This window comes from Gopherus flavomarginatus, chromosome 9 (assembly GCF_025201925.1).
Source record: "Gopherus flavomarginatus isolate rGopFla2 chromosome 9, rGopFla2.mat.asm, whole genome shotgun sequence".
NCBI lineage: Eukaryota > Metazoa > Chordata > Testudines > Testudinidae > Gopherus > Gopherus flavomarginatus.
In genome coordinates this window covers 20,075,036-20,100,180 of record NC_066625.1, presented here as the reverse complement: position 1 = coordinate 20,100,180, position 25,145 = coordinate 20,075,036, and the positions used below count along the sequence as shown (strand labels likewise).

General features: G+C 43.2%; 1 protein-coding gene across 4 annotated transcripts in view; it reads right to left on the bottom strand.

The window, feature by feature from the left end:
- Window positions 1-20,012: 20,012 nt before the first annotated feature.
- Window positions 20,013-25,145, bottom strand: part of MARF1 (meiosis regulator and mRNA stability factor 1) — a 40,788-nt gene continuing 35,655 nt past the window's right edge. For 3 of the 4 annotated variants that reach the window (XM_050967678.1, XM_050967679.1, XM_050967682.1), the window contains one exon: window positions 21,925-24,441. In XM_050967678.1, the coding sequence (XP_050823635.1) occupies window positions 24,206-24,441 (236 nt within the window). In that variant the 3' untranslated portion in view covers window positions 21,925-24,205. Of the gene's footprint in view, window positions 21,311-21,924; window positions 24,442-25,145 lie in introns of those variants that run through there. The other variant, XM_050967681.1, reaches the window with a different exon arrangement.

Here is a 25,145-nt window from a genome sequence, read left to right as displayed (position 1 = left end):
ACATTACTGTTATTTATTAAGTAACAAAAATGAACAAACTGGACAATCTATAGTCATCAGTAAGGAATATTCAGAGAAGTGTGAACAAACCAATTGTTCTATGTAATGTTGTCCACCTACTGTAATGTTTATGTATCTCTCTATATCTACATTACAGCTGAATTTTTTCTTGGTGCTCCTGCCTATGAAATAAATATTTGTTTGTGCTTGCAAGTCATCTCTAACCTTTATATGACAACAAGAATGTTGCTATAAAAAACAAATTATGAACACAACAAGCTCTAAGTCATCTGTGAACGGTTCCTCATCTTTACCAACAACCAGCACATGACTCAGGGTGATTGGTGATCATTTTCCATCTGTACATTGTGCACAAGCTGTCTTGTAGCTTACTGCTTTTATGGGAAATCCCAGCTCTAACCAGCATTTGCCCACAAGCCATTTTGTGGATTTAAGGAATTCTGCTCCCACAAAATCAAATCCTGATTCAGGAGTCTTTAACTGAAGGGAGATTGATCACTACATGAAACCAGGTATTTAAATCAGAAAGTATGCTTTATTGAGTTGGACAGAGCACAATGGTAGTTAGCAAGGCACACTCTGTCAATCAAGCCATCTAAGAGCTGAATATACACCTGCTGGGACATGGGCTATTTTGGGAAAGAGATCTTGGAAAAAAATATATAATGAATGATTTGATTAACTTTGCCTCCTCTTCTCTTTGAAAATTGCGTGCAAACAGATTGCTGCTTTCTCAAATGTATTCATTATGGCTAAATAATTCCTGGTCTGCAGATTGTTCATGAGTTTGTTGTGAGAATATTATGTGTTTGTTTTACACTTGCACCAAGACCATAGCCCCACTGCTCTAGACACTGTACAAACAGAGAGAAAGAGTCCCTGCACCAAAGTGCAGTGAAGTTGCTGAGCTTTCCCAGTAATCAGAGCTTCAGCCTCTCAGACATGGAGATATACCTATCTTGTAGAACTGGAAGGGACCCTGAAAGGTCATTGAGGTGAGGCCAGCCCCCTGGACCAAGTACTGATTTTTGCCCCAGATCTCTAGGTAGGCCCCTCAAGGATTGAACTCACAACCCTGGGTTTAGCAGGCCAATGCTCAAACCACTGAGCTATCCCTCCCCTAAGACAATTTAAAATATTTTACTGTGAAGAGGACAATTAGGAGGATGTTAGCTGGGTGTCTTCTCAGAAACTGAGTTCAAAGTTCATTTGGCCTGAAGTGGAAATGTGATAAAATGCTTTAACAGTCTGAAACAGACATTGCTGACACAGATATATCACCAAGGTTGTCATGTCCAGCAGTTATTGTTCAAGTGTGGCTCAGAACTGCAAGATAATGATAGAGGCATTTTGGGACACCTACACAGCAGCTACCTGTACTGGAGCAAACTTTCTAGTGCTTTTCTCTAATTTTGCTATGACATGTACAGGTACCACTGAGGGCCAACATACATCAGTCAGATAGACTCATGGGGATCATGAAACAGGGATCCTTACCAGAAGCCCCAAAAAGTACTCTGATCACCCTGGAAAGCTTCAAAGAAACACACACACATTGGCTAGATTAGGACTGAAATTGGTGACACAAAATCTCACTAGTACAGTGAACATGTTTTAACAGATATCTGCATATTGCAGTTTATAATAAGTGGCCTCAAGGGGCACTTTCATGGTGAATTATTTGATCACCCAACTGACTATTAAAGAGCACTTAATCTGTAATCTAACCAATTTGCTGGTTGTTTTCACTTTGTATTACATCTTCTCTTTAAAGGCCTGTCTTCAATGGAGGACAGCACTTGCAGTTTGTTGGCAGCAGTAATTTTATAACTGTTGCCTAGCCAGGCATAGCTGTTTAGAAAATGGTAAAGCAACATGCTTCTACCAGTCTAAAGCATTTCCCCTTCAATGGTCAGGCAAATCATACTTAAAACTGATTATCCTGAGGGGAGAGTTTAAAACCATGTTTAAGATCAGTTTCATTAGTGTAATCTTGCCACTAAAGTAGACAGTGTGAGTGAATTGAAATTGCTTTGTGCCATTATTAATGACTGTTGTGTTCATAACCAGTACAGAACCACATAAACCCAGCAAGAACAGGAGTATTTGTGGCCTGTTCTTTTTGCAGATACAGACTAACTCAGCTGCTACTCTGAAACCTGTCATTATGCAAAATAATCCCAACAGTTTTCCACCATTGGGCAAATCCTGGCCTCACCTCCCAGGCTGCCTAGTAGCCAGCAGAAGTAGTGCAACCCCTCTGCATGAGGGCCAGGATGGAGGAAACCTGGACAATAGGGTCCCATATCCACGTGTGCTATGGAGCTGTGCTCACTCAGCAGGAGCTTCATCCACCCTACGCTGAAGGTTTGGTGTGTGTTTGTTTTTTAAATAGGTATATGGCTAATTAATCCGTAACTATATGGATGCATATGCCAACCCCTTCCTGAAGTGGAGACTACTGCTCTGCTGCTTCTGGGAAGAGAATGTTGTCAGCCCTCAAGGAACTTCCCTGCACAAAGCTCTGATCCAAACAGAAAGACCCAAATTCTGCTCTCAGGAGTGTAAGACTGGAGTGAACCCATTGAAGTCAATAGAATTCACTCTGTAAAACTGGTGTGAGGGGAGAATTGGGCACAAAGTACTTCTATGCAGCCTTGAAGACAACTTCAGGGAGACTCTGGTACTGTCATTTCTATTACTTTCATGATTATTTCCTTTTCAGCTGTACTATTTGTGTCTCAGTTTTCTTGCTAGTGGAAGTTTTCTACAGGCACAATGCATTGGTCTGCAATACTTTGGTTTAGCTAGCTAAGTTACGCCACACAGATGCCTTTGATGCTAGATGCCTATATAGTTTACTATCAGTAGAAATGGAGGAAACATGGAGTTGGAGGCTGCACACTAGTTAAGTCTGTGAACCTTATTTCTGCATAATTTTAACTCATTTTCTTCAAAGGGTGATTCACTTAAAGAAAACAAGAAATGTTTTTCTAGCTAAAAAGGAAATGTATGTTATGTATTATGGATAGAAGATCCCAGACACCTAAAGTAGATGGCAAAAGTGGGTGGCCTACATAATGCACATGCATACACCCCCCACATTTTTCCTGCTGTCATTTCTATCCCCCTCCCTTTACCACCTAGTTTTTCTATCTGATTTATTTACTCCTGCCTCTTTCCTTCTCTGTTCACGTCTTCCCCTTATCTCATCATCTGAGGCTGGGTCATTGTATAAGCATCTGCTATCTTCATCTGTCCAAGGTCCACCTGTTTACCATCTTCTTTGTTGCAATCTATCCATTGCTTCCTCAGGGTTTCTTTCCTACCACCCTCTGCTGTTTACATTATTTTCACCAGAATCTCTTCATTCATCCTCTGTATGTGTCCAAACCAGTGAAGTCATGCTTCCTGGATTTTGTCAGCCACAACATGAACTTTGACTTCCATCCTAATACATTAATTTAGAAATCTGTCGCTTTGTGTAACTCCTTTTATAGAGCAAAGACATCTTATCTCAAACACCTGCTGACATTGAATCTCCTCTCTCTTTATCACCAGTGCTTTTGCACCATTGTTCTATGCAGCTGGGCTTTCTATTTCAGTGGCATATGCTTGTCAGACAACACTTGAGATGTTATTCCACACTCTTCCAGCACTCCCCAGTCTGGACTATATCTCACATTCAAGCTCACCATCTTCTGTAACCCAGCCACCAAGGTACTTAAACTGGTCAGCCTGGTTTAGCTGTACTCCATTAACCTCTATATATCCAATTTTCTTGTGGCACCTCTATTGGCACACTCAGTTTTAGTCATGCTCATTTCACCCCATGCCTACTCACCTGGTCATAGCACTGGTTTACTATTTCCTCTGAGAGTCCTTTTGAGGAAGCCGTTATTGCTATGTCATCTGCATATGGCAGTCTCTCACCTTTTCCCATTGGGATCTTCCTGTTGACATAGTCCATCAATATAACAAACAGCAGAGGACTGAGGGCTGTCCCCAGATGCAGTCCAACTTTCATTTCAAAGGCGCTTGTCATTCTAAAACCATGTTCAGGTGGTTGTTTTAGGTGATCTATATAATGCATTCACCATAGTTATTAAATCAGACACTCCATATTTCCTCAGCACTGATTCGAGCATCCTTCTCTTCACTTCATTATATGCTTTTTCTAAGTCTATAAAAGCCCTAAGCTATCCTGTTAGTACTCTAGCCAATTCTGTATCACTTGCCAAATTACAAGTCTACTGAACAGAAAATGAACCTAATAATTACGATGAGCGACGTTTTCAAGCCAACTTGCGTGTGAGTGCCTTTAAATTAGACAAAGCCCATTTGCTCATCTTAATTATGGTATCAGGTTTATTTAAATTTCTTTAACACCACATACATTTGGGCCTAGACTACTTGCTTTTATCCCTGTAGGAGTCTAGAAACAAAGATGCCAAACCTAGTCCAATATCAGCAGGTACACAAAGCTGCCTTTATAAAATACTATACATACAGAAGAAATATGCTCCACAAAATTAGACATGGTGGTTTGACTGGGGAGTTCTGGCCATGTGGGGAAAATAGAAGAGCTTATACTGCCAAATATAAACAAATAAAAGAGACTGTGGCTACAACGTTATTGCCTATGGATAGCACATGACACAGCTAAATGATGAAGGTGCACAGTCCACTATAAACTTACTTCTATTAAATAAAAGTAGTTAGATGGGAAGATTATATATTGGATGCAAGTTGGTTCAGTATATTACACTTCCCACAGGAATTCCAAAAAAGAATGTTTCTTCTGAAGCATAAGACAGCAAGATCTACATCAGCACAACCAAAGTGACAAAGCTGGTCTTAGAGGAAACAGCAGACCAAGTTTTATTGTGATTTACAAACACTCATTTTAAATCTCAACATATTAACAGAATGAAAGAGCTCACTTAAAGGGGCTGTGAACATGATGGCAGATTTGAGGTCAATTTCATACACGTGGGCTTTTTTGTGTGTATTTAATCCTTTATTGATTGTTAATGTATGTATGTACAGACAAAGATCGTGATGGGCACATTTTAACAAGTCAACAAAAATGTATGTTGGCTGCAGAAGTCCATTTTTATCCATTTCAATCTGTAGCCCTAATACATTAATAAATAAACTATTAGTTATGCTTTGATAACATTTTCCATGCAAAGACTGCATATAGCTACAGGCCTGATTCTATAAAAGTCAAAGGATATGCTCTGTACAGTGATGAGGGTCAGAAGTACAGTAACTCCCCACTTAACATCCTCTTGCTTAATGTTTCGATCTTAAGTCCCTGCTCAGTTACAGAACATGCTCCATTTAAAGTTGTGCAATGCTTCAATGTCGTCTGGCTGTCTGCTTTGTCCACAGCTGGCAGCCCCCCCATCAGCTCCCCTATACCCCCACTGCCCCACAGCGCTGCCCACCCACTTGCAGACCCTCAGATCAGCACCTTCCCCCCGTTCCCCGCCTCCTGCCCATGGCAATCAGCTGGCTTGCGATGGTCAGGAGGCAGAGAAGGGAGAGGGAGCCTGCACACCATGTCCTTACTCCTCCCCACTCCCTCCTGAATGCTGCAAGCCAGCTGATTGTCGCAGACAGGAGGCAGGGGAGAGAGAGGAGAGGAGCGTGGATGCGGCGTATGGAGTAAAAGAGGAGGATTAAGAGTGGGAGCTTGGGGGAAGAGGTGGAGTGGGCGGGCCGAAGGTTGAGCACCCCCGCCCCCTGGTGCTCGCAGAGTAGGTGAAGCTGCTGCTGCTGCGCAATGTGCTTCTCCTAGCCTACAGCACCTTCAGCCTCCTTGCCTGCCTCATTTTCTCCAGTGCCAGTGGGCTGTGCCTGTGTGAGGTAAGGTGTGAGCACCTCCCAACTATAGTACTGTACTGTGTGGCAAAAAAAAAAAAAAAAATTTTCCCTGGAACCCAACACCCCATTTACATTCATTCTTATGGGGAAATTGGATTCGCTTAACATCGTTTCACTTAAAGGAATATAACTACAATGTTAAGTGAGGAGTTACCGTAATGAAAGAAATATATTTATGTGGCTAAGGGATACTGGTGTAAGCTTTGCATTACAGGTAAGCTGTTATTCCTCTTTTGCAGATAGATAAACTGAGGCACAGAGGTTAAGTGGCTTGTCTAAGGTCACATGGAAAGTAACTGACAAAGATGGAACCAGAAGCTAGGCGTTCTAGATCCTAGTTTCTTTTGCTACCTGCCAGAACACACACACAATGCACAGGGAAACTGATGAATCAGTTGCCATCTGCATGAAGCACTTTACACATGGAGCTGGAAACTTTGCATACTAGCCCCGTCAGTTCTCTTTTGCTGTCATCTCAGTCTGCAAACAACTTCGTGTTGAAGCATTTCTGTGCTTAGTCGCATGCTGCCCAATGGGAGGGAATGTGAGAAAGGCTGGCACTATGTGAACCTGTGAGATGTGTGGCAAAACCTAATTAAATAAGTGCTGTTTTGTGGAGGGCTTCATTTTAGGGTTTTGGCTTCCTAGGTGATTGCTGCTTTAGCTAATTGCAGAGCAGCTCGTGAAACCTCAAGCCAGCAGAGAGATGATTGTAGCTAATTCCAAATTCATTGTGAGTTAAAAGACCTCGTTCTACCTACATTCTACCTACATTGGTGACAAAATATTATGTATTCTTTTATCGCTTTTTGCGCAAAACAGATCTCCTGGCTGGATTCCTTTTTTGTATGCCATTTTAGTTCAAAAAGGCTGATTTGAAATTTCTATGACTACAGCATAGCATATGCTAATACTCTTTGAGAGCTGTATGAATAGTCTGAACTGACTTGGACTTTGTATTGTTCTAACCCCTGTGATACTGAAGAAGGCACTAGTTCAATGTGGCACCATCAAAACAGATGACATATGCATCAAACAGCCACAAGAATACTGTACGCAGATCTGGAAGCCCCATATAATATTTGAAATTGGAAAAGGTACAGAGAAGGGCAACTAAAATGATTAAGGGCACGGAACAGTTTACTTCTGAGGAGAGATTAAAAAGACTGGGGGAAGTTGATAGAGGTCTATAAAATCTTGACTGGTGTGGAGAAAGTGAATAAGGAAGTGTTGTTTACTCCTTCACATAACACAAAAACTAGGGGTCACCCAATGAAATTAATAGGCAGCAGCTTTAAAACAAATAAAAGGAAGTACTTCTTCACACAATGCACAATTAACCTGTGGAACTCTTTGCCAGGTGATGTTGTGAAGGCCAAAACCATAACAGGGTTAAAAAAAGAACTAGATATATTCAAGGAGGCTAGGTCCATCAATGGCTATTAGCCAGGATGGGCAGGGATGTTATACCATGCTCTGACTGTTCCTACCTTCTGTTTGCCAAAAGCTGGGAATGGATGACAGGGAATGGATCACTTGATGACTGCCTATTCTGTTCATTCCCTCTGATGCACCAGGCATTGGCCACTGTTGGAAGACAGGATACTAGGCTAGATGGACTATTGCTCTGTCCCAGTATAGCTGTTTTATATTCTATTTTTATATTCAATTGTCAGCTCAGAACAGGTCTGTAGCAGCTGATGTTTCTCCTCCTCCCAACTTCTTGAAATCATGGCTCAAAAACTTCTTTGCTTCTGCTCAAGGTCAGGGCTAGGAAAGGCTGTCTTAAAAATCTTTAGGGCAGACAATTAGTCATATAGGGTTGCAGCCTGGATTATTCACTCAAAAATCTTGATTGGTGAAAATGACTAGTTTTGAAGGAACTATTTTGAAAACTCTGCTTGGATCACTGGGATCAAAGACTAGAAGGGCCACTTCAAAGGTGTCACTGAAGTGCTTGTGTCTTGAGCTAGAGAAACCATCCATAAACTAAGTTGTTGAGTACCAGGACCAAGTACAGTCTCCCGACTAACACTGCTGAAATAGAAAGCATAGCCCAGGGGCACCAACCAGTTCTACATATGAATCCTTTTTAAGGGTAGGAAGGTTATTCTTATTCAGAAGTCCTTAGCTGTTCTCATGGGGTGATCAACAATCCTACAAAGTTGGAATGCATGATCTACCAGAAACAGGACTTTTCCGTATCTATCTTCTTGCCAAGAATTGTTCCCAAGAGGACATTTTCTAATAGCTTTGCCTAGTTGTATGATTTCCAAGCGATGGATCTTCAAAAGCCCAAGATCTGACTTTCATGAAGTTTTTTTCTGATATTCAGCTTAATTGCCCTCTCACCTTAATTCTTACTACCCCAATAAAACTGCCTCATACCCCAACTGAAACTTCTCTGTTCTTCCTTATTTGTAGATTTTTGTCTTCCCTTTAGTTGTCTTAGCCCATGATTAGAACTAAGCAAATATTTAACTTTTTGGACAACCCCCTCCCCCACCCCATTTAGTTGAAAACTGAAAGTGAGAGGTTTTTTTGTTTTTCTTGATGAAATTAAAAATTGGAAAAACTGTTTGGTTGAATTAAATGTTTTGCTAAACCAGAAAATTGAGAAGCGTTTATTTTGTTTTGTTGTGTTATGTTTTCATCTTTTAAAAATGTTGTAAACAAATCTGGCTAAATTTCTAAACAAAACATTATTTTAAAACAAAGTTGAAATGTTTCATTCTGAAAATGTTAAAAACAACCAATTTAATCTTTTTAATTTTTTTTTCATTATTTTATTTGGCCAACATTATTTGCTCCAAAACTGCATTTTTCAGCAAACTTACTATTCAAAAGTACAATTTCACCCAGCTCTACCCACAATACAGAAATAGATTTCTTTAACATTTACTCATATGTCAATCTGACTAGCCTCCTAGGTTATTTTGTTGCTCATCTCTGAATCCCTTCAGTTTATTAACAGATACATTTTATCTTTATTTTACAGATAAGCAACTAGATGCAGATATATTAAGCCACTTACTCAAAGCCTGTAGCAGTCAAATAGCACAACAGAAGTTTTTGGCAGTCAGAAATATTGCACAAGTCTTGTGACTCCTAGTCCTAATGCTTAATGCTTGAAGTCCAGTATCCTAATCCTCACTTGGAGATCCTGGGGCCTAACTTACTCCTGGTCCTCTGTTTGAGGCGAAGATTAATTAGAGGTTCCTGTTAGTGCGCTGCTACCACACTGGACTCCCACCAACATAAAATGATCTCTTTGAAACATGATTAGTATAGCAGATCTCCTATGTCAAATGCTTACAGCTTACCACTACGTTTAGCCAAGACTACCAAGTGGCTCAAGGAAGGCAAAGCACACCAGCAAGTGCCATTCTTTGCTCAAAGGGTAGAATCAAAGCTCTTTAAGAGACACCATGCAAGGTCCTAATATTATAACCTTAACATTCTATTAGTGGCTATCATAACTCTAGTCCCAGAGTTGGACCTTAGCGTCCAAAATATGGGGGTTAGCATGAAAACCTCCAAGCTTAGTTACCAGCTTGGACCTGGTACTTGCTGCCACCACCCAAAAAATTAGAGTGTTTTGGGGCACTCTGGTCCACCTGAAAAACCTTCCCTGGGGACCCCAAGACCCAAATCCCTTGAGTCTCACAACAAAGGGAAATAATCCTTTTTCCCTTCCCCCCTCCAGGTGCTCCTAGAGAGATACACAGACACAAGCTCTGTGAATCTACACAGAGTGACTCCCCCTCTCCGTTCCCAGTCCTGGAAACAAAAGCACTTTCCTCTTCACCCAGAGGGAATGCAAAATCAGGCTAGCAAATCCAACACACACACACAGATCTCCCCCTGATTTCTTCCTCCCACCAATTCCCTGGTGAGTACAGACTCAATTTCCCTGAAATTTCCCAGTAAAGAAAACTTTAACAGGTTTTTAAAAAGAAAGCTTTATATAAAAAAGAAAGAAAAATACATACAAATGGTCTCTCTGTATTAAGGTGACAAAATACAGGGTTAATTGCTTAAAAGAAATATGAATAAACAGCCTTATTCAAAAAGAATACAAAATCAAAGCACTCCAGCACTTATATTCATGCAAATACCAAAGAAAAGAAACCATATAACTTACTATCTGATCTCTTTGTCCTTACACTTAGAAACAGAAGATTAGAAAGCAGAAACTACTTCTCCAAAGCTCAGAGAAAGCAGGCAGGCAGGCAAAGACCTCAGACACAAAATTCCCTCCACCCAAAGTTGAAAAAATCCGGTTTCCTGATTGGTCCTCTGGTCAGGTGCTTCAGGTGAAAGAGACATTAACCCTTAGCTATCTGTTTATGACACGCCCCCCAAATTGCAGACAGTGGGGAAGCTCACTGGCGGCGATTTCCTTCTAGAACTTGAAAATAAACAGATTACTACAACACATGCACCTTTACATATACTACTAAGTATACAACTAACAGACTTCTACATTTTAAGAACATTTTTTAACTACTGAATTCTGGGAAACTCTCACGGGAGAGAGCATCAGCAACTTTGTTAGAAGCTCCTGTGATGTGTTGAATTTCAAAATCAAAATCTTGGAGAGCTAAACTCCAACGAAGAAGTTTCTTGTTGTTCCCCTTGGCAGTATGAAGCCACTTTAGTGCAGCATGGTCAGTTTGTAGTTGGAACCGCAGTCCCCAAACATATGGGCGTAGCTTTTCCAGGGCATACACAATGGCATAGCATTCCTTTTCATTGACTGACCAGTGACTTTCCTTCTCAGACAAGTTTCTTGCTGAGAAACACGACAGGATGGAAGTTGTGATCTGTTGCTTCCTGCATGAGCACTGCTCCTATACCACGCTCAGATGCATCCGTGGTTACTAGGAATGGCTTGTCAAAGTCCGGGGCCCTGACTACAGGGTCAGACATGAGCGTTGCCTTAAGTTGGGTAAAGGCCTTTTGACACTCATCAGTCCACTTAACTGCATTTGGCTGGGTCTTTTTGGTCAGGTCGGTCAATGGGGCAGCGATTTGGCTGTAGTGTGGTACAAATCGCCTGTAGTATCCGGCCAAGCCTAAGAAGGATTGGACCTGCTTCTTGGACCGTGGGACAGGCCACTTTTGGATAGCATCCACCTTGGCCTGTAGGGGGTTTATGGTTCCTCGACCCACCTGGTGCCCCAGGTAAGTCACTCTGTTTTGGCCTATTTGACACTTTTTGGCCTTAACAGTTAGTCCGGCCTGCCTGATGCGCTCAAAGACCTTTTCCAGGTGTAGTAGGTGTTCGGGCCAGGAGTCTGAAAAAATGGCCACATCATCGAGGTAGGCGACTGCAAATTCTCCCAGTCCAACTAGTAGACCATCTACCAGCCTCTGGAAGGTGGCGGGTGCATTTCGAAGGCCGAAAGGAAGGACATTGAATTCATACACCCCCGCATGGGTGACGAATGCTGATCTCTCCTTGGCAGGTTCATCTAGCGGTACTTGCCAGTACCCCTTGGTTAAGTCTATGGTAGAGATGAACTGGGCATGTCCCAACTTCTCCAATAGCTCATCGGTGCGTGGCATTGGATAGTTGTCCGGACGAGTTACCGCATTTAGCTTACGGTAGTCCACGCAAAAGCGTATTTCCCCATCTGGTTTGGGTACCAGAACCACTGGAGATGCCCATGCACTGGTAGATGAGCGGATTATACCCATCTGTAGCATGTTCTGGATCTCCCGTTCTATAGCAGCTTGGGCATGAGGAGACACTCGGTAGGGTGGGGTTCTAATTGGATGAACATTACCTGTGTCAATGGAGTGGTATGCCTGTTCAGTCCGTCCTGGGGTGGCTGAGAACAATGAGGCGAAGCTAGTGCACAGCTCCTTGATTTGTCGCCGCTGCAGACGTTCCAGGGTGGTTGAGAGGTTCACCTCTTCCACGCCACCATCTTTTTTCCCGTCGTAGTAGACACCGTCAGGCCACTCAGCATCATCTCCCTGGACTGTAAACTGACAAACCTGTAAGTCTCTGGAATAGAAAGGCTTGAGAGAATTAACATGGTACACTCTAGGCTTTAGTGAGGAATTGGGAAATGCTATGAGGTAGTTTACAGGCGCTCTTGGACCGTGAATGGCCCTTCCCATGATGCTTCCATCTTATGGGCCTGTTGCGCCTTCAAGACCATAACCTGGTCTCCTACCTTGAAGGAACGTTCTCTGGCATGTCTGTCATACCAGGCCTTTTGCTCTTCCTGAGCATCCTTTAGGTTCTCTCTAGCAAGGGCTAAAGAGTGTCGGAAGGTGCTTTGTAGGTTGCTTACAAAGTCCAGAATGTTAGTTCCTGGAGAAGGCGTAAACCCCTCCCATTGCTGCTTCACCAACTGTAATGGCCCCTTAACCTCGTGACCATACACAAGTTCAAATGGTGAAAACCCTAAACTGGGATGTGGTACAGCCCTGTAGGCAAACAGCAACTGCTGCAACACTAGGTCCCAATTATTGGAGAATTCGTTGATGAATTTTCGTATCATGGCCCCCAAAGTTCCATTGAACCTTTCCACCAGGCCATTGGTTTGATGGTGGTACGGGGTGGCAACCAAGTGATTCACCCCATGAGTTTCCCACAGTTTTTCCATGGTCCCTGCCAGGAAATTAGACCCTGAATCTGTAAGGATGTCGGAGGGCCAACCTTCCCTGGCAAAGATGTCTGTTAGGGCCAGGCACACAGTGTTAGCCCTGGTGTTGCCTAGAGCTACTGCTTCCGGCCATCGGGTAGCAAAGTCCACTAAAGTTAGTACATACTGCTTTCCTCTGGGCATCTTTTTTGGGAAAGGACCCAGAATATCCACAGCTACTCGCTGAAATGGGACCTCAATTATGGGGAGTGGCTGGAGAGGGGCCTTGACCTGGTCTTGAGGCTTACCCACTCTTTGGCATACCTCACAAGACCGGACATACTTGGCAACATCCTTGCCCATCCCCTCCCAGTGGAAGGACTTCCCCAACTGGTCCTTGGTTCTGTTCACCCCAGCATGGCCACTGGGATGATCATGGGCTAAGCTTAAGAGCTTCCCCCGGTACTTAGTTGGAACCATCAACTGTTTTTGCGGCTGCCATTCTGCCCGGTGTCCACCAGAAAGAATCTCCTTGTATAAAAGTCCTTGGTCTATAACAAACCGGGATCGATTAGAAGAGCTGAGAGGCCGTGGGGTGCTCCGTGCCGCCGCCCACGCTTTCTGAAGGCTGTCATCTGCTTCCTGCTCAGTCTGGAACTGTTCCCTTGAGGCTGGGGTCACCAGTTCTTCCTCAGACTGTGGACTTGGGCTTGGTCCCCCTGGAAGCGATGTAGATGAGGGGGTTGTTTCCGTTGCTGGTGAACCGCTCTCCGCTGGTGCACCTGAGGGTATTTCAGGCTCTGGCTGAGCCTTTTGGGTATGGCTGTCTTTTGCTTCTGCCAGTTTTGGCTTGCTGGCGCCCTCTGGCATTGAGTTTGAAGATGTGGTTGCACTTGCTGGTGCTGGTTGCTGTTCCAGTTCCGGGCCTGGGACTGGAGGTGCTGTGGCTGTTTCACTGGTAGGCATGGAATCCGGGTCCACTACCTCTGTCTGGGTCTCTGGTAACACAGACGGGGCCTCTGTGGACGGCTCAGGAACAGGAATGGATCTGGAAGCTTGCCTGGTTTGGCTACGTGTAACCATTCCCACTCTCTTGGCTCGCTTCACCTGGTTGGCCAAGTCTTCCCCCAGTAGCATGGGGATAGGATAATTGTCATAGACTGCAAAAGTCCACATTCCTGACCAGCCTTTGTACTGGACAGGCAGTTGAGCTGTAGGCAAGTCTACAGCTTGTGACATGAAGGGGTATATTGTAACTTTGGCCTTTGGGTTGATGAAATTGGGGTCAACGAAGGATTGGTGGATAGCTGACACTTGTGCTCCCGTGTCTCTCCACGCAGTAACCTTCTTTCCGCCCACTCTCAAATTTTCCCTTCGCTCCAAGGGTATTTGAGAGGCATCCGGGCCTGGGGATCTTTGGTGTGATGGTGGTGTAATGAATTGCACTCACATGGTGTTCTTGGGACAGTTGGCCTTGATATGTCCCAGTTCATTACACTTAAAGCATCTTCCATCTGAGGGGTCACTGGGCCGAGGTGAGTTACTGGAGACTGGTGAGGTGGAAGAGTAGGGTGTCTGTGGCTTTACTTGGGTGGTATGTGGGGTCTTTGGCTGTCCTCGGTTGTAGGGTTTATGGTCGGTGTGCCCTCTGGGGTATTCGTTCCCCTTGACAGTAGCTTTCTTGCTTTCTGCCACTTCCATCCATCTGGCTCCAATCTCCCCCGCCTCAGCGAGATCTTTGGGTTTTCCATCTTGTATGTACCGTGTGATGTCTTCAGGAACACCATCCAAGAACTGCTCCATTTGTATGAGGAGGTGCAGTTCTTCCAAGGTTTTAACATTGTGTCTTGATATCCAGGCCTCATAATTTTTCCCAACGTAGTAGGCGTGTTTGGGAAATGACACATCTGGTTTCCACTTTTGGGTTCTGAAACGCCGACGGGCATGATCCGGGGTGATCCCCATTCTGTATCTGGCCTTGGTTTGAAAAAGTTTATAGTCATTCATTTGCTGCTTAGGCATTTCAGCTGCCACCTCTGCTAAAGGTCCACTGAGCTGTGGCCTCAATTCTACCATGTACTGGTCTTCAGGGATGCTGTACCCAAGACAGGCTCTTTCAAAATTTTCCAAGAAGGCCTCGGTGTCATCACCTGCCTTGTAGGTGGGAAATTTCCTGTGCTGTGGAGCAATAATTGGCGCAGGGTTGTTAGGGTTGGCTGTGTTTTGCTTAGCCTTTTCTAATTCCATGGCCTGTCGGTGGGCTTCCCTCTGGAGTTCCATCTCTTTTTGTTGTTTTTCCATGTCTCGGCGGTGGGCTACCTCTTCTTCTTATAGTTTTCTGTGGTGGGCTGCCTTTTTGGCTTCTTCTTGTTTTTGTAGCCTTTCCATCTCTTGTTTGTGAGTTGCCTCATCTCTGGCCATCTGTGTTCTGAGCAGTTCCATCTGTTTTTCCATTGCCTCGAGCTGTACTGCCTCTGGTTTTCGTGACATCGTGTTTTCTTGTGTTGGGGTGCCCTCCGGTGTTTATTGTCTGAACTGCAGGCTCTCCGTTGCCTCCTGAAGTCTGTCTAGCAACAGTGCTTATTTTCCTTTCTTTCTCTAGCGTAAACTAGAAAAACCACTTTATTTGCATGTATATAGTGCTGGTATCTGCCTCCTAATGGGAGTGCTATTGTGTCACAAAAGACTCTTTTGTCACAGCTTAATGGCTCCTTGCTTAATATGCAAGCCAGAACTTGCCAGAGAGAGCAGAAAAAAAAATTCTCTCTGGTTCCCTTTTAAAACCAAACAGTTTCTCTCTGCTTAAAAGCCCCTAGCAGAGAAAAGAAAAATATAATATTCCTACTGGCTTCTGGATTCTCTCTATCCCACTACGCTGCACACCATATCATAACTCTAGTCCCAGATTTGGACCTTAGCGTCCAAAATATGGGGGTTAGCATGAAAACCTCCAAGCTTAGTTACCAGCTTGGACCTGGTACTTGCTGCCACCACCCAAAAAATTAGAGTGTTTTGGGGCACTCTGGTCCACCTGAAAAACCTTCCCTGGGGACCCCAAGACCCAAATCCCTTGAGTCTCACAACAAAGGGAAATAATCCTTTTTCCCTTCCCCCCTCCAGGTGCTCCTAGAGAGATACACAGACACAAGCTCTGTGAATCTACACAGAGTGACTCCCCCTCTCCGTTCCCAGTCCTGGAAACAAAAGCACTTTCCTCTTCACCCAGAGGGAATGCAAAATCAGGCTAGCAAATCCAACACACACACACAGATCTCCCCCTGATTTCTTCCTCCCACCAATTCCCTGGTGAGTACAGACTCAATTTCCCTGAAATTTCCCAGTAAAGAAAACTTTAACAGGTTTTTAAAAAGAAAGCTTTATATAAAAAAGAAAGAAAAATACATACAAATGGTCTCTCTGTATTAAGGTGACAAAATACAGGGTTAATTGCTTAAAAGAAATATGAATAAACAGCCTTATTCAAAAAGAATACAAAATCAAAGCACTCCAGCACTTATATTCATGCAAATACCAAAGAAAAGAAACCATATAACTTACTATCTGATCTCTTTGTCCTTACACTTAGAAACAGAAGATTAGAAAGCAGAAACTACTTCTCCAAAGCTCAGAGAAAGCAGGCAGGCAGGCAAAGACCTCAGACACAAAATTCCCTCCACCCAAAGTTGAAAAAATCCGGTTTCCTGATTGGTCCTCTGGTCAGGTGCTTCAGGTGAAAGAGACATTAACCCTTAGCTATCTGTTTATGACATGAACAAATGACATCAAGAAAAGGGAAGAAAAAACTATTTTGCCTGGAACTGCAATGGGTGCTTCTGGCCTCAATGAAACTATCTAACCCTCCATGCCCAATGGGGAACATCTGGCAGTGGCAGCCCTTAAACTGACTAGTCATAAGACAGACACTGCTCTCACAAACCACCCATGCCAGTGGGCGATCCTCCAGAGAGGTGGCCTGAGTGGCTCATCCAATAAATCGAAGTGTGCAACATTACTATAATACAATAGCATTTATAGTAAAGAAAACTGGCAATACATACACTTGGCACTATAGAGCCACTCAAGTTCTAAGGCATTTCTCTCTCTGTACTTATATATCCGTATCACATTAACAACTGTGGTACACATGAAAAAAACAGCCATCAAATGATGAAAATGCATCTTAAATCTTTCTGCCAGGTACTCTCAGCAGCAAGAGGGCCAGGTTCCTTCTGAGGAGTTAAACACTGGCTCAGGCTCCCACCCTGAAACCTGGGAAACCACACACACACACACCCCAACACCACCCCCCCAGCCTAGGCACCCTTTATGGGCAATACTCCTCCATTCACAAGCACTGCGTCCAGGGGGTTTAAAACTAAGAGAATGTACTGGGGGCAGGGGTGTGTGTGTGTGTGGGGACAACAGAATAAACTTAGGAAAGCCAACAATTAATAAATTAACAGCGCCTATTAGATAAGTCTCCCCTGCCCAGGGCATCCTAAGAACAGTCCCAGCCTCAATCCCCCTCTTGCAGCAAATCTGCTTCAGCTCCCCAGTCTATTGCCTCAAATCCCACTCAGCTCATCGCCTCAGATCCTCCTCAGCTGAGTCCATTGCCTCAGATCCACCGCCGCTCAGTCTGCTACCTCCAAGCTATCCACTGTCTTGAAGCTGCCTCTGTGCCAAGCCTTTGGAGAGGGATCAGAGGTAGAAAGGATTCTTAACAAAGTCCTTACCACCAGAAAGGCATTCTCCCAGCACAAGGCCGGAGCCCCTTCTCCTATTTCCCACTTTCTCCTTGTAGCCCTGCCCAGGCTACTACCCAGCTATACCTGCCTGCAGTGTTGGCCACGGAGACTCCTCACACCAGGGACCTTCGGTGTAGTTCTTGCGCTGACATTTCCACAGTTGACAATAGCATTTATTGCCCCCCAAACTCAAACACTTAACTGTCTGTTAATCAGAATTCTCCCAACTGTCATGTAAGGCCTGGCTCATGCCGTCATTTCCCCATGCCAACCAACCGATGCCAGCAGAGAGCTCCCCGGTCCACATAGAGTTCTCAAGCAGCTCTAGGCCGCACTTCTCCCTATTCACCAACAGGTGTCAATAGTGAGCTCTCTACTGTCTAGGGCAGGGGTCGGCAACCTACGGCACGCGAGCCGATTTTTGATGGCACATGGGGCAGGCTGAGCCTCTCATCCTGCTGCTGCTCTGGGGTCCCACCGCTGGTCCCACTCAGCACCCGCTGCCGGCCTGGGTGAAGGAACCCCAGGCTGGCAGTGGGCTGAGACCCTGGCTGGCAGGAGCTGGCAGCTGAAACCCCAGAGGGGGGCTGGCGGAGACACTCAGCCCACCCCTGAAATTTTAGAGCTGGGCGGGCTGACCTGTTCAGCCCACTGCCGCTCTGGGGTTTTGGCTGCTGGCCCCTTACCAGTTGGGGTCCTCACTGCAGCCCCACTCACCTTGCTTCCGGTTGGAGTTCCAGCACAGGCCCCCTGCAAGACAGGGTCCAGGCTTCCAGCCCTGCTCAGCCCTACCAGCCGCCAGTTCCACTCACCTCAGCTTCCGATCTGGGGTTCCAGCCACTGATCTCCTGCCAGCTTGTTATCAACTTACAACTCAGAAGCCTGTGTGCAGCTTAAAGTATCTAAATAGGTGCCACCAGACATTGGAAAACTCAGCAAGGAAAAGCAAGGGCAAGGATCACACTAGACTAACAAGACCTGCATTTTAATTTAATTTTAAATAAGCTTCTGAAACATTTTGAAAACCTTGTTTAATTTACATATAACAGTAGTTTGGTTATATATTATAGACTTATAGAGAGACCTTCTAAAAAACATTAAAATGTATTACTGGCACATGAAATCTTAAGTTAGAGTGTATACATGAAGACTCGGCACATCACTGCTGAAAGGTTGCTGACCCCTGGTTTAGGGCTTCAGGCCACAGGGCTCACAGAGCATTAAATGGTGCTCCAGTATTTGGGAATAATTAAAATATTATTGTGAGAAATTACTGTGGAAAAATATTAAGTTCAGAAATGACTATGTCTGCAGATTTGTCAGTGTTTTAGGCAACAAGTCTAGTGCACTGTGCTATGTATTCATAAAATACTGACCCCATGGTATGTTGGAAACGTTTTGGTATGTGCAAATGACATCAAGTCAATCTGAGTCCAGTTTTGGATAAAGTCACCTGAATAAGAGGGTGAAACCTGCACTCTTGTTGTAAGGAGAGCTTTTCAAGAGCATAAAGGGAAGTTAAGCACCTAACTTGCCTTTTAAAAAAAAGAAATCTCCCCCCACATCTCCTAGGAAGGACCTTTATGGTCTGAGGGAAGAGTTGAAGGCAAGTACAAAACCCCCACAGGACTGTGCAAAATATATTACAAATGCCACACACATGATTTAGGTTAAAATTTGTCTTATGAATTTAGCTCTGTGACTAACTTCAGGAGATAAGAAATCATTTGACAATACCATGAGCATGCAGCATACAGGATTATCACATACAGAGTGACTATCAATAAAGTGGCAGTGACACCACCACATATAATTAAAAATGCATCCAAATCTTTTTTATATGTTGCCATGGAATATTCAAAATTATATTTTGGTTAGTCTTGAGGGCAGTATTTGGCCAGGCAAAGTGAGGTCTAACCCTCAACTTAATGGTGTTTCTCTGCTGGTCTATAATGCAATAACTTTTGAGCACCATATCCAATCAATTAAAATGTCAGGGAACGTTCTAGGCATCAATGGACACAATTCTATTTTTTGTGCAACTCTGAACACCAGAAAAGCCCAAGTCAGAGGAATATTATGGCTCCCTGACTTTGATGCTTCAGAAGAGGAATCTCTCTGCCCTGCTGTCTACATGAGAGGGAGCAGCTTAACTTGTCTTGGGCGAAATTTCTGTGACCTGGAGTCTACCAGAAATAGGACTTACAGGGAGGAACCAGGGACTTAGGGGAAGAAGGCAAAAAGAGTAAGGGGGTGGGGGGGGGGAAGGGAGGAGGAACAGCAGGAAGCAGAGGGATGGGAAAGTAGTAGTGGAGAAAGTAGAGGCAGAAAAGGTAGGGAGCTGGAGAGAACCTGGTAGCAATAGTGATAGGGGAAGCAAGACCCTGGGGGAAAGGCGGGGTGCTAATGCTGAGGGGAGCAGGAACCCAGGGAGCACATGGACTTAGTGATGAGGGGAAGCAGGGAGTAGAGGGGTGATGAAGAAAGCAAGGTTTTGGGTGTGGGGAGATAGGGAAGGGAAAGCAAGTACCCTGGTGGGAAAATGAAGATTGGGAGAGGGAATACAGAGACCCTTGCATGCGGGACGGGAGTTGCAGGGACAGGGGGGTCCCTTAAATAAAAAGTGACATGGGAGAGTGACACAGGGATCTTGTGAGGGGAGGAAATAGAGGAATGCGATGAACCCTTGGTGTGTACAATGCACTCAGCCTACAGAAATAATGAAACTTTAAACTCTCCCCCGCTCCCCAGAGGGAGGAATTTCATGGACAGCTGTGTATTGTATATTGAGTACCAGATACTTACTTTTGGGTGTAAATTTGTGATTTTTCATCTTGCTGTACTTTGGTGTTCTTCATTTAGGAACCTGATTTCACTCTCAAATCCTTCCCCACTACTTCTTTGCGTTTTCAACCCTCCCCGCAAATAGTAGTCAAACAGGAACAAAAAAAGTTACATGAAACCAAAGACAAAAACCTACTCCATATTACACCTTATACTCTTGTAAGATGTAAGGTGGGCAAACCTAGCAATCTATATTTCTCAAACACTTCCAATTGCTTGCTTAATTATTAAATTTATAGCCTACTGATTTATACAAACTGAGATTCTATGAAAAGACTTATTTACAAGAAATGATAGGGTGACAAGGGGAAAATGAAACAAGATAAATGGTTAAAACAAGATAAAGTAAAACCAAAAAGTCAACATTTGTCTGCTGAAGTTAAGTTCCATGTTAAGCTGTGACCATGATTTTATTTGTGCACACAGTGGGAACTTGCACAACTAAAAAAGGTAGGGCTGCCCACTGTCTAATCACACAAACCCAAACACCCTTCCCCAAGGCCCTGCCTCCCCTCCATTGCTTGCTCTCCCCCACCCTCACTCACTTTCACCAGGCTGGGGCAGGGGTGCAGGCTCTGAGCTGGGGCTGAGGAGTTCAGAGGGTGGGAGGGGGCTCTGGGAGCCTGGGGCAGGGGTTTGAGGTGGAAAAAGGGGCGCAAGCTCAGAGGGAGTTCAGGTGCTGGACGGGGCTCAGGGCTGGGGTGGGGGTGAGGGCTCTGGAAGGGGGCTCAGGGCTGGGGCAGGGGATTGTGGTGCAGGCTCTGGCTGGGTGGCACTTACCTCGGTCGGCTTCTGGTCAGCAGCAGCCACTATGCCTACCCTGGCCCCGCACTGCTGCCAGAAGCGGCCTGCACGTCCGGCCCCTGCAGCGGGAGGGGCAGGCAGTTCCACGAGATGCCCCTGCCTGCAGGCACCGCTCCCACAGCTCCCACTGGCTGCAGTTCCTGGCCAATAGGAACTGCGACGTTGGCACTCAGGGCAGTGTGCAGAGTCCCCTGCCCTCTCTCCCCCTTGGGCAGCAGGGATGTGCCAGACACTTCCAGGAGCTGTGCAGAGCCTGGGCAGGTAGGGAGCTTGCCTTAGCCCCGTTGCACTGCCAGATTTTTAGCAGACTAAAATCTTCCTGTTTGGCTTCAGTAGCCTCTGGGAAATAGAGTCTGATTCCAGGAGACTCCTGGCAAAAAATCGGGAGGGTTGTCAACCCTAAAAAAAAAAAAAATGGAGTGTGTGTGATTGTAATTATGGGACAGCGGTTACAGTTTTCATTAAACTACAACAGCAGTTCTAGAGAATCCTTTTGCTTCTACCCACCTTCATTTCTCCCCCATTTAAGAGCAATAATTTATGGCATTCATCTTGTTTACCTGGGTATTTTATACAAGTTCTCCATTAATCTTAAATTAAGTAGCTGCAACTAAAATTGCTCACTTCCCTATTGAAAGTAGTGCTTATTCAATCAGGACCTATGATGTATATGAAGCAGCCTTTGTGCCAATAACATATAAACACTTGAGGAGTTTTCATTAAAAGAAACACCTTTTTTTAAAAATCTAGACTAGTAAAATTTCAGGACTTCTGGTACGCTCATCCAGCTCTTCAAAAACTGCACAAGGAATATATTTGTATCTAAATTGCATAACTGGAATTTTAAAGAATTTCATGGGAAGGTTTGCTGTTGGTTTTAATCTGGGTTTTTACAGAACAAACGTTTTACTGCTTTACTTTGCCGGGATGACTGAACTTGGTGTGAGTAGGGGGAAAAGTAGTAAACAAGAATTCTAAGATATTTGTCTGTTCTTAGGTAAATAAGGCAAGAGTTATATGCTTGCTTGAAAATTTTATTGACACAACCGTTTGGTCCCAACACACAAAACAGCACTTGAGCCACAAAAGAAAGTGTCTAACAAAATAGACAGCTATGAAAAACATTCTTCTTCCCCCTCCCACCCCGAGAAGATATAGCGCACATAAGTTGAGGGCTTCAGTGACATTTTTTTTTTTAAACAGACATGAATCTAAATTAGTACAATTAATTTGTAAATTAAAGAATATCACGGTCCTAATAGTTTTGAATCAGTAAGTCACATCATTCAATTAACCTCTGGATAAAAAAATATATTGCAATTCAATTGGCTATTTTGTTACTGTATGAACACAACTTCCCCAAAATGTATTCTATTACTTTCAAACAGCAATTGAATCAGAATTACACATGAATCAAAAATATATATATATATATGCTGACCTCCATAAATGGTATAACCACCACATTCACATAAACATAGTACAGAGTTGTACCTCCATTTTTCCTCTATAGCATCAATTATTTGGTTTACTTAGCACTCTGGATGACTTGTAATTGTATCTCATGAAAATATAGATTTTACAATTTTTTGCACACACTACTGAAACAAAGATCTAAATGATCACTGTTAACCTTACAAAATCCATGTAAGGTGATAGCAGATGTATTACATTTAACTCATGAAATTATTAAAAGCATTCTAAAAAAATGTACATTCTGTTTCTGCTTTCTTTAACACTATGTCTGTAGAGGTTTAATAAGGACTCAAACACTGTGCCATAATGCTCAGAAAAACTTCCAAGTGTTTCCCTGTATTCATAATGGCTGTAAGTTTAGTATTGGTAATACTTGGCTATATTTAAAAGATTTTTTAACAAAATCTGACTTGTAAAATTCTGTCTATAGCCATTATTTCGTGGCATTTTCAACTGCTGGCTATGAAATCTGAGCCCACTTTCCATCTCTCTTGTACATTACAAAATATAATCCATCTAAAAAAGAAACCATTCAACCAGTGGAAAACCTTAGGTATACGTTCTTTCAATTTTACAGGAAATTTAGTCTGCCTGGCAAATACAACCCATTGTAAATGCCAAGTTTACCCAAAATGGGTATAAAGCCTCACTCACAGGACATTTCAGCCAACTAGAAATAAGGTCATTCCCACTGGTTTACCTTCCTTCCAAAGGCTGGCCTTTCCAAAAGCCAACACAAAATACCACAAAAAACTGAAAAAAGCTTCCAAACACTAGAAGTAAATATTAGAATAAAAACAGACACAGTTAAAAGACAACGTGATGAAGAATAAGCTTCCCATTTACCAAACATGCTTAAAAAATAGAAAACAAGGTTAAGCAGAATAACCTTGGCATTTCCACATACAGCTAGAACTTTCCTTGCAAGTGGAAATAACATCAATATCTTCCATCTTATAGCACTTTATATCACCTGCTCTATGATCCATAATTTATGCATTAAATGCATATTTTACAAATATTGGAATCTTCCTAGTAACCTCATTTCCAAACACAAGAGTGTGTCTTCATTTTACTTTAAATTCATGACACCAAGACAATCTTTTTTCCTTAACCCAATCCATGTCAAACTGGAACTAAACATAAAAGGGAAGCTTAAAACATCCTCAACTTCCTAGAAAGCTCCTCGACGGAACTGAAAGTTTCACAAAACATTTAAAACAAATTTTGCAATAAATCCACATAATCTTCTACAGACATCTTTACGTGAAAGGAATTACAATGCAATTACAAATCACCAGAAGGTGCACATAACATAAGCTTTCCCTCAATACAATCAAAAACCCACCACACAGTCATTCCAATCCAGTAACGGTTAAAATTTCTCAACAGGCTTTTAAAGACAGATCATGCATTTTACTAATACTGTCTGAAACAATCAGTAAGCAACAGCCTATAGAATATATTATGCTACATGTAGGATTACACCACCGATGAGGCTTAAAGAAAATAAAATCCATTCCACTTTAGTTGAGCATATTTTGCTGTAAATGAACACAATTGGTTTGGGGGGGAGGGGGCGGAGTAAAACTTGTTAAGAATAATTTAATGAATACTGGAAGTTTTTTCAAAATAATAAAAATAGTTTGCCCTGCTGACAGCTGTGTTCAGTGTAAAAAGAACAAAATCTTCACAGAATACATCTAAATACAAATTAAGTGACTTCTAAGCCTTCTCATTAAAATACATAAGGGCTACCAAATAGCTATATTTTTGTGCAGAGTCCAACAGTATTTGTCTTTCCCACTAGAAGAAAATTTAAAGCTTGGTTACAGGTGCAAGTGAAAAGTTTGCTGCCAATTTCACTTTGTTTTTGTGTTGCTTTTTGGATGGGCTGTCCATTGCTTCCTTGCTTAGTTGAGTTTCAGAAGATTGGTAAGGAGGCACTGAAGAATTCTCTGTGGCACTAGATACCACAGGGCCACAGCTCAAGTTTCTTTTTGCTACTGTGGTAACAAGTCTGTTTTTTTCTTCTTCTGTTAGAATCATCATCTCTAAAATAAATACAACAGCTAAATTATTTACAAATATTTTATTTTCAAAATCAGATATGTTTACGGCTATGCATTGATAGCCATATTTGGGGTCAGGATGGAATTTTCCTCCAGGGCAGATTGGCAGAGGCCCTGGAGGTTTTTTGTCTTCCTCTGCTGCGTGGGGCATGGGTCACTTGCTGGAGGATTCTCTGCACCTTGAGGTCTTTAAACCATGATTTGAGGACTTCAATAATTCAGACATAAGTTAGGGGTTTGTTACAGGAGCTGGTGGGTGAGATTCTGTGGCCTGCATTGTGCAGGAGGTTAGACTAGATGATCATAATGGTCCCTTCTGACCTTAAGTCTATGAATCTATGAGAATCATTTGATAAAGAGTTCCCTCTGTGCGGAAGTGTGACTAGCAGATTTAAGAACCATGGCGCACTGATTCAGTTCTCATCTCTGCTGTTAATTTGATGTTTGGTTTTAACACTAAATATTTGTCTTGGTTTATCTATCTGTAAAATGGGTCTAATTCACAAACCACAATAAACCATCTCAAATACTTCATGTGAAGTACTGTAAAACTACTGTTAAAGAGCTGCTGCAGGTCGCTAAATTACTGCCATGTGCCACTGTAATGACGACTGCATCTTTATTGAGGAGGAAGTGATTTCTGTAAAATTCTGCATTTACCTCACAAGAGCACTGTCGATTAATTG